The sequence below is a fragment of the Quercus lobata genome, chromosome 5 (genome assembly GCF_001633185.2).
Source record: "Quercus lobata isolate SW786 chromosome 5, ValleyOak3.0 Primary Assembly, whole genome shotgun sequence".
Classification (NCBI taxonomy): domain Eukaryota; kingdom Viridiplantae; phylum Streptophyta; class Magnoliopsida; order Fagales; family Fagaceae; genus Quercus; species Quercus lobata.
In genome coordinates, this window is record NC_044908.1 from 13,280,183 (window position 1) to 13,290,867 (window position 10,685).

Consider the following 10,685-nt stretch of genomic DNA (forward strand, 5'->3'; position numbering starts at 1 on the left):
CATCTTCTAGGTCCTTTTGTTTCAATAAACTCAGTCTTCCAGATGTCTTAAGGACAATTTGTGAGGTTGACTGTAGTGCCTCCACTTCTTTTTAATTTATATATATATTGAAGTTTATCAAAAAAAAAAAGCTGCCTAAGCATAACTAGGCCCTAGTCTTTCATGTATGACAACACCACAAGAGAAAGAGAGACGTTGTGGCTTTGGGTTTTTTTTTTTTTTTTTTTTTTTTTTTTTTTAATAAAATATTAAAAATTATATATAGTAACTATTTGGTCCGGTCCAGTCCGGGACCTGGACCGAAAACTATATGGTTGGATTTTTTAAAAGCCTAAAACGGCAACAACTAAACAAAAGAACAAACGACGCCGTGTGCTTAAATGAAACATGCGATTAGCACATGAGCTTTCAGTGCTGATCCTCTTGGCATTATTTACCACACAAATACGAGTAATTCTTAGTGACTTTCATTTTAGGGCTAGTGTTTTAGCTGGAGAAGCTAGTGACATTGTGCTCTTGAATGTCACTTATTACTTCCATTTTAGATCTCTCTATTTCTGATATTGTCCACTGTAGTACTTATTAGAACTTGCATTAATTGTAGAGATAGTTGAGGCATTAATATTTATTTTTTTGACTTTCATTTCCGGACTTGAAACTTTAGGTGGTGTGATGACAAATTATCTGAAGGAACCCAACCTTACCAATTTCCAAATCAGGGTTTTTTTCTTTTCCACTGCAGCAGATGAATATAAACGAGTATCAAGGTGAGAGAGTTTTCGAGGGACAACATATCTCTTGGAAGCTTTCGCTTAGATGGCATCTCACATGTGCCACTTGGAGTTCCTCAAATTTTGGTGAAATTTGGTATTGATGCCGAGGGAATTGGAATGAAGCAAGATATTGCCATAACTGGTATTAGCACCTTGCCAAGTGAAAAGGTATGTTTTGAAAAAACTGTTGTTATGAAGAGTGTTTGGTATTTGATCAAATTAAAGTTTTTGGTTAATTTAGGGCTTGAATGATCCTGAAATTCAACCTAGCTTAGCCGAATATAATTATCTAACCATCTGAGAAATAATCGAATACATATAACAAATGCAACTATAGAAATATAAGAGATTGCATCACCAAACTCCAAGTAAATCAAGACTCATTTCTGTATTAGTGCATTTTACTACTTAGATATTTTATACTCCTATTACCATAGCCATTGTTGGCAGGGAATGATTTTTCTTGTTTATATGCTAATTTGTATTTTCTAAATAAAAAAATTAAATAAAAATTCTTTATTTCTTTATCTTTAATTTTGATTTTATAGCTCAAGGGCTTCTTCTTCTTCTTCTTCTTCTTCTTTTTTTATTATTTGTTACCCCTTTCAATGATGCTACCATGGTCTCCAAGAACCTATATCTTTCTTTTCTTTCTGAAATCTCAGCATTTCTAGCATCTATGTTTTTCGATTAATAAATAAATAAAAATAAATGGAAACATTCACATTTTATATTAGTAACCCAATTATGTTACTAAACCCCATGTTTGCATGTACAAAATAAAACTATTGCAGGTGATAGGATGGTTAATGAAGCTGAAATTTTTGCAAAGGGAAGAAAAGGAAATGAGGGATGCCATAGACACAAAGAACCATGCTAACTCAGTTTTGTACCACACTAGAAGCAACTAATATAGCTAGGAGACAACGTTCCTAGCTTGACAAGGAGAACGTAGAGGCTAAAGTGAATTCACCCAAGCCATTAAAGATGCAATGGATCTACCCAAGCCATCTCTAGTGGATCTACCCAAGCCATATAAGATGCAATGGCTGTCTTGAATCAAGAAATTATGTAACTGTGGTAGTCAATGTTAATATGAATTAGAATTGGATTGTCTATTAGCTTTTTTTGGATTGACTTCATTGCATGGACGGCAACTATTGTTTAGCCTTGAATTATGGAATTTTTTTTCTAAATAACAATAAATATTAAAAAATTTAGTTAATTGTCAAGTTTCAAAACAATGTTGAAAACTAGCATCTCGAGTGTCTAAAACTCGAGTTCCAAGATAAAAATCGAGTTTTAAAAACTCGATTTCCACAAATTGAATAAAAACGCCGCTATAGGTCTATAAAATGTCACTATAGGGCTTAAAAACTATACTTACAAAATATTTTATAGTCCTATAATGGCGTTTTAAAAACTTTAAAAACTCCCTAAACTTATACTTACAAAAATTTTTTTGCAGAAAAACGCCACTATAGGTGAAATTTTTTTTGCATGAAACTCGAGTTTTAAAGACTCGAGATCTACGTGGCATTTTCACACTCGCAAAGCGAGTCTTTTGAACTCGAGTTCTAATAGGATCTCGAGTTTCTAAAACTCGAGATGCTATTTTCCTTTATTGTTTCAAACGTTGTCTAACTAACTATATACAATCCTTTTGCACTACTATTTTGCACATTACCTCTGAATTATGTTAGAGTTGAGAGAGAACCATTTGATAAAGAGTTATTTGGGTGTATTGGGGTTTGGGTTTGTGAGTGGTTCTACACCACCTTTGTACTCTCCATATTTGTTAGTAAAACTCTCCTTGTCACCGCCTGTGGATGTAGGCCAAAGGCCGAACCACGTAAATCCTCGGTATTCTCTCTTGTATGTGGTTGTTTATTTATTTATTTATTTTTTTCCGCTCATAATATTTATTTGTGAGATTTTTCTAAAGACGTAATATTTTTATAAATAGATCTTAAGCAGGAGTGTATCCAAATACCCTTTCCCACAATAGTCAATTTATGGTCAGCCTAGCGAACTCAGTGTTGGGTTGATTCTGGTATTACACTTGGGTCATTTAGATCAACTAGGAAATTACCTAATGGTGATGATATGATCAGTGTAGATTTCACCGATAGTGAGCAACTCTTAGAACTTCAATTCTGACCACGCATACTTGCATACTTGTATAATTTCTATGTTAGTTTGTGATTTTGCAGAAGGCATAAAACTAGGCAGAAGGTTTAATCTCTTCTATTGCTAGTTTTTTTTTTTTTTTTTTTTTTTGCTAAATAATACGAATTTATTAAGAGGAAGACCTTTGGACTAATCCATCTACCTTCTCCACCGGTAAAAGAAAGGTAGGATTAGAGGAGATAGGAATGGCACAGGTACAAAGCAGAACAAGATAATTACCCAACAGGTGGACTAATTAGAAATTTCTTTGTAATGAAAAGATTCGTTGCAAGTATTTGTTTAAGAACTTTTATTTGTAATCGTTCGTTCGGTATAATCGAGGATGAAGACAAAAGTTTGTTGTTCACTTGATCAACTTCACTGTACACATTTACAAATTTTGGTCAACTGATTGGTTGAGCTAATATAAGAAAGAATTTTCAAGTTTGGACCAAAGTCAACATTATACGAACTAGTCGCAAATCCACGCAATGCATGGGAATAAATAATTATTTTATATTGTAATAGAATGAATAATTTTTTCTCTAAAATTTTTTGAAGATAACTTGCTCTTCCTTAAAATTAAAAATTTTCTATTCAGTCCAATTAGGTTTACTTCGGTCCAATTTGGTCCACTCAGTCAATTTCAGTCACCCTTCTGTCCATTTTAAACTAATTGAGTCTTAACTTGATTCTTTTTGTAGGTTTTCATTTCAAGTTTAGCTCCCAAAAAAAATTTCTTTATTTTTTGGTTGAAAAATATGAAATTTATTACATTTGGGCTAAAATCTTTTTTTTGGAGTTTAAAAAAAAAAAACTAAAATAGAAATTACAAATTACAAATATGAACATAAAAATGCAATAAAAATGATAAATATTCAAACGTTTAATTCGGACCATATTGGTTCTATTTGGTCCATTCAATCCTCTTCGGTCCAATTTGGTCCCATTCAATCCTATTTAGTTCATTCAGTCCACTAAAATTCTATTCGGTCCAATTCGGCCCATTCGGTCTTATTCAGTCCAGTTCGGTCTAATTTGGTCCATTGAGTCTACACTGGCTCTACTTAGTCCACATTGGTCCTATTTTGACAACTTCAGTCTACTGCAATCTACTCAGTCCACATTTGCTCTCTTCGGTCCACGTTGGTCGTATTCGGTCCACTTTGATCCACGTCAGTCCTATTTGGGCCATTTAGTCCACTATGGTCTGATTCGTTTCATTTTGTACACTTTGGTTCTATTCGGTCCATTCTGTCCACTTCGGTCCTATTCAATCCACAGTACTCCTATTCGTCCAGTATGTCCACCTCCATCCTATTCGGTCCAGTGTGGTCCCATTAGGTCCATTCTATCTACTTTGGTCTTATTCAGTCCTATTAGGTCCTATTTAGTCCTTTTGTCCATTAAAGTTCTATTCGGTCCAATTTGGCCCATTCCGTCTTATACAGTCTACGTCGGTCTAATTCGGTCCACTCAGTACACATTGGCTCTATTCGTTCCACATTGGTCCTATTCGGTCCATTCTGTCCACTTCGGTCCTATTTAGTCCACATTACTCCTATTCAGTCCACATCGGTCCAGCATGTCCACCTCGGTCCAAATTCATGCCATTCGGTCCATTTTGTCCACTTGGGTCCTATTCCGTCCATTCGTTCTAATTCGGTCCACCTTGTTCCTATTGTTGATGTAACAAAAATTATACTTATTGTCACATTAAATTACTTTTATTTTGTTAATAAAATTAGTAGCTCTATAACATTTTTGTTGCAATGACTTTTGGGCCTTCAAATTTCTCCATTGGCCCATTACATTGTAGTGATACCTTGCATGGGCCTGAAGGCTAGAATAGCCCTCCAATAAATGATAGAAAAACAAAATAACAAATTATAAATTTATAATAATTCATGAATTCAACACTTTTATTTGCAACATATAAATATCGTGGTATTCACCCTGGTCCCTGTGGTTTATCAAATCTTAAACTACAGAGTTGATGGTAGCTAGAATTGTTGATTTGTTGTAAACTTTCTTTTAGTGCCTTTGCAAAACTATATATTATCCAACAATTTGTTGTAACAATAAACACTAATTTGGTGTTTGATTGGGTTGGATCATTGCGTGTTAGTGCCTCATCTTATCGTTTTCTTTGGCATATTGAACCAAAGATGCATATCTAACGTTGGTTTAAATAGGCTTATTTGTTGCATTTTTTATTAGTTAAATTATGTTTGGATTTAGGTCCAATGTTTCAATATATTGGATTCAACACAAATAAGAACAATTTTTATTTATTGAATTTAAATAAAATATTATATGTTTAATTTAAAAGAAAAAGAGACAAAATACAAATAATTTAATGATATGGAGGATGTTGCTAAATTTAAATGTTGAATAAAATAGGATAAGAAGAAAAAATAGTAAAAATTAAATGTATAGCGATAAACACTAAATTATTTTAGTTATGCTATGTAATAAAATAACATTATTTTATATACTATTTTTATAATGCAATAGGATTATATTTGACAATCAATGAGAATAAAAAAGATAACAACATAAAACTCAAAACTAAATCGTATCAAATCAAAGGAGAATTCTAAAAAATACAAAAGTTCATCAACCTAAAGTAGAGATGCGAGAAAAAAAACCAAAAACAGGAAAAAAAAAATATATATATATATATATAGAGAGAGAGAGAGAGAGAGAGAGAGAGAGAGAACATTTTGTGTGTGAAAAAATAGAAAATAAATACTACGCTTTAGCTTTTAGATATGTATAGATTAGACTCAAGGCCATAATTCATTAAAAAATAATAATCTAATAAATCTTATAGGAAAGGCTGGATAAGCAAGTCAAAGAAAGCTCTTGGTGTCATGCAACACTTAACTCCTCCATCAATGAACCTATAGAATAAGAATTTACATTTTTTAGCACCAGCAACTCCCTGTACATGTGGGATTGCTTACCCTTGTGCACTCTTAATCAACTTTATATGTCAAGCATTAAAAAAAAAAAAAATTAAAATAAAAGAATAAGTGACACATTAGATGTATTATAATTTAGTACCATCTTACAAACTACTGTATCAAACTTTTAATTAATTAATTAATTGTCCCTACATATCCAAACTTATTTTTCAAATATATATTCTTATATTAAGCACAATTTTCTTGCGAGTGTTGTACTTCAAAGTTCTGAGCATCACTAAAAGCTGAGTGTCATGCTTTGTGAGATTGTAGTTTGTGGGATCATAAGGAGTGTGCCTGCCTGCCTTAGTTGAAATTGTGTGGCACAGATCTTCCATGCCATAATTGCTCTCAATTTTGAGTTGAGAAGAGGCCAAAAAAGAGAGTCTAGGCAAATTGTCACGCATGCTTCAGAGCTAAGGCAGCATATTATTCTTTACTCTTTAGAATGTCACATAGACATTAGAATAGTCGGTGGACTGGTTGAGCACATGAGCTCGTTAAAGAAAGTAACAGGGGCCACTAGTTCACTACACAACCAAATCAGTAAGAGTGAATTTGACCCGTGGAGCTTGTAATGTGCTAACCAAAAGCTTGTAGTTTTTCGTACTTTGATAATGTGATTATTTGGACAGACCCATCTCTTGTGGGTGCTCTATACACAAAAATCCTTATGAATTTGATATTTTTCCTAATGGTTGTAGACTTCCTTTAAATATGTAACGTCACATCAATAATATTTTCGCAACAAATCTTAGGTAGCAAACTGTTGTTGATAAGTAAAAAAGTGATGTCAACGGTGAGCCTAGATTAGAATCAATTATAATCAATAACTTAGAACTTGTTGTGAAAATATTGTGGTCATAAAATTACTCTTAAAAATTAATCTTAATTCTTTTTTTTTTTCTTTTTTGAGAGAGTTTCAACTTATAGTATCCGTTCCTGATGATAATTTTTTATCACCAAACTAAGACACCAATCAGTTTTTAGTGTAGGCGAAAATTGAACCCCAGATCTCTTATTTAACCATCAGAGACTTTACCAGCTGAGCTAATTGGAACCCACATTAATCTTAATTCAAGTTCAAAGGAGAGATCTCTATCACATAAATAAAGAGTGTGGCTATTATTAAATAAAAAAAGAAAAGAAGAAGAAGGTAGATATATTTCATTGATTTGAAATATTTGTTACATAAAAAAATGACTCTCGACAAGAGGAAAGAAAAAAATATCAAATATATATTAGTTACGGCTTTTGATAGCAAAAATCTTAAATATAATAAAGTAATCAATATATCAATTTCTACGCTACAACTTCTGGGAAAGTAATTCCTAGTTAGATTTAATTATTTATATATTTTTCATAGCTCGATCATCTGTTCAAGATTTTTTCTAGCATGCTCGAGTCTATCTGTACCTTTTCACTAAGCCTAAACTGCCAATAGTTATATGGTTGGGTAATTTGCATTGATATTGATGAGTTCCATGTTATAACATAAAATTTATGACCTACCTTTTATCACTAAATTTTCTCCCAAAAAAAAAAATTGTCATTAAAAAAATAGGGTAAGTCAGATAATGAATTTTTTTTTTTTTTAAATCATGAAGTTTATTTTTAAATTTTTTCAATAGCAATACAATTTTTTTTTTTTAGGATAAGATATTAGTTTGGTTCGAAAATAGATTTTCAAGGCCAATGGGCTCCCAGCTCTCTACCCTTTGATGGGCCGAAGTGAGAGTTTACAATGGTGGAGCCTATTTTGGTTTAGAGATGTTGTTAATGGACGAATCTGCCCCTGGATCATAGTACAGGACCTGGTGATAACTAAAAGGGGTAAAAGGGTAACATTAAATTTTTCTCAATGGTAATCGATATAACGGAAATCGAGTGCCTTGTAAATTAATAGAGAGTCACGATCAATCACATTGCTTTGTTTTTATCCCTCTCCCTCTGTCTCTCTCTCTCTCGCTTCAAAGCTCAGGTATGACAAATTTCTGGCTCTCACTCTCACTCAGTCACTCTAGCCCATCAACATTTGATTTATTTTGGTTACCCAGTTGAGAGAATTTATGGGTTTTGGCATATATGTCTGCATGTAGTCATTGACCACGTTTACAAAGATATTCATGAAGTTTTTCTATACAATTCTCCTTTCAAAATTTCTGTAAAATTCTGTGTCTTTCGGTGACTCTGATTGTTAGGAGTACTTGGAATGCGGTGAGGAGAGCTCAGTTAATTGGAAGGAAGGTTGCTGGAATTTGGAAAAATGGGTTCAAATACTCTGTAAGTCATTGGATTTCTTCATTATTGTTGCGACTGGGGTCATTTTGGTTCAGTCATTTGTGTTACTTATTTGTGCTAGTTGCTCACTTCTTGGAAGATTATTGGACTTTTCTGCAATGAGATTGTGTGTGTAATGTCATTTGGGTTTGAATGGAAATGGGTGGAACACCCTTTCCAAATAATAATAAATATCAAAAAATTTAGTTAGTTGTCACGTTTCAAAACAATACTAAAAACTAGCATCTCGAGTATCTAAAGCTTGAGTTCCAAGATAAAACTCGAGTTTTTAAGTCTCGATTTGTAAGCGAAAAAATTCACGTGAAAATCGAGTTTTAAAGCTTTAAATCGAGTTTGTACGCCGCTATAATGCTTTAAAACGTCATTATAGGGCTTAAAAACGCCACTATAGGGCTCACAGAACCTGATATGGGGTGATCATACTTATAAATTTTTTGCAGAAAAACGCCGCTATAGGGTTTTAAAACGTCACTATATGGCTTAAAAACGCCACTATAGGGCTCCCTGAACCTAGTATGGGTTGATCACATTTATAAAAAAAAATTTGCGAGAAAACGCCGCTATAGGGCTTTAAAACGTCACTATAGGACTTAAAAACGCCACTATAGGGGAGTTTTTTTTTTTGCATGGAACTCGAGTCTTAAAGACTCGAGATCTATGTGGCATTTTCAGTCCAAATCGTCCAGCCAAACACTCGCAAAGCGAGTCTTGGAGACTCAGGTTTTAATATTGATCTCGAGTTTCTAAAACTCGAGATGCTATTTTTCTTAGAACTTTGAAACGTTTCCTAACTTACTACATAGTTGCCCCTCACACTGCTAGTCTGCCCATTCCCCCGAAATGGGTGCTACTACCACATGAGTATGGGTGCTAAATCCATACTCACGACCCAAACCCACAACAAAACCTCTTTATCTAGCCACAAGTTGTTAAAGCCTTATACAATCTTTTAGTATTTTTATTAAGGCTAAAATCCAAAAGATAGAAGTTTCTTTGTAATGAAAAATTTCATTGTATATACTTCACTAAGAACTAACACTACATAAATTGTAGGATTCGCACAAATCAAATTATTATTGAAATAGGGCCAACAAGGCTTATGTCCGTGTTGCCTTCGACTTCCAATATTTTCTCTACTGAGAACTGCTTAGACTTCTTGGATTCATTGAACTTTTGATAGTTTTTCTGCTATTTTACTTCTTTTTTGTTTCTTTAGGGTGTTCACCACTTTTTTGCGCTTTTTAATTAAATACTATTAATTAAAAAAGGGTTTTTTTTCTTTTAGGTACTAAACAAAATATATATATATATATATATATATGAAGACACAATAAATTCAACCTAGTAAAGTAAATGCCAAACAATAGTCGCATAAAATTACAATTCAATCCAATCAACCCAATCCAAAACATTTCAGTATTCTCAAGCTGCTCTTATGCTAATTGACCACAGGTCAGGTCATTTAAGATATTCATTTGACTCATCTAGAAAGCCACAAATCTTGAATTTTATAAGAATTGAATGGTGGTCACCAACTAATTGTGCTAACCAAGGGTTAATTGAATTTTATAAGCTGCTCTTATCCAAAACTGAATTACCTTGAAAAAAGTCTTTCTCCTGGTGCAATTGAAACCGCAAAACCAAAATTAGATAGTTTGGCAGTGAAAGATTTATCCAAATGTACTATTGGTCTTGATCTGCCACAATGCATGTAACAAATAGCATTGTATGTCTCCATGGCAATTCTCACACGGTCAAGCCATGAGATCAGGCGAGGAACCCATTTGCCTTTACCATGGAGATTATCAAAAAGAGTGTTGTTGGAGATGAGCTCAAAAACCAGGATGGGAATTTCAGTTTCCAGGCAGCAACCATAGATTCTGAAAACATTCTTGTTACTGATCGATTGTTTTATTGCAACTTGATTTAAGAAGAAATCTATTGTCTTCTCAAAGGACCAAAGTCTAAGAGGGCCTTTAACTTTAATAGCAACTTGCCGATCATCTAGTTTTCCTTTGTAGACAGTTCCAATTTCAGCACCAAGTATTAGATCAGGATCATAGTTATTTTCAGCTTGTCGAATGTCCTTGGCAAAGAAAACCCCAATTGTCTCTATATCTCTACCTTGGTTGCAGGAGATTTGCTTCTCTAGTAAGATTGCTCCATTCTGGATGAAGTACTCTTCTTTGGCCTCAAATACCTGCATTGCTTTCTCCATCTTGATTCTCTTCTCTGTCAATAGAATCATTGAACAAGTGACTATCACTTCATATATTCAATCTCATATTTCTTCTATTACAAATCAAAGAGTACATAATCTTCCAAAAAAAAAAAAAAAAACATAAAGTTAGTGAAATAGTTTCTTGATGTTATTGTTAATTTGGAAGTAAAATACTTTAAGATTTTCTCACCTTTTATCATCCCCATTATGCTATTCCAGAGACTCATAACCTGTAGCAAGAGAGTATTCAGG

At 33.3% G+C, this 10,685-nt stretch overlaps 1 protein-coding gene across 1 annotated transcript; it reads right to left on the reverse strand.

The window, feature by feature from the left end:
* Positions 1-9,806: 9,806 nt before the first annotated feature.
* On the reverse strand, positions 9,807-10,430 carry LOC115989988 (wall-associated receptor kinase-like 8). Its single transcript, XM_031113852.1, has one exon. It carries the CDS (start codon positions 10,428-10,430, stop codon positions 9,807-9,809), a length of 624 nt encoding a protein of 207 aa, XP_030969712.1.
* Between the last annotated feature and the right edge of the window lie 255 nt (positions 10,431-10,685).

Bases quoted from the DNA above. Each gene is read 5' to 3' on its own strand.
- LOC115989988 (XM_031113852.1), bottom strand. From the start codon at position 10,430: ATGGAGAAAGCAATGCAGGTATTTGAGGCCAAAGAAGAGTACTTCATC.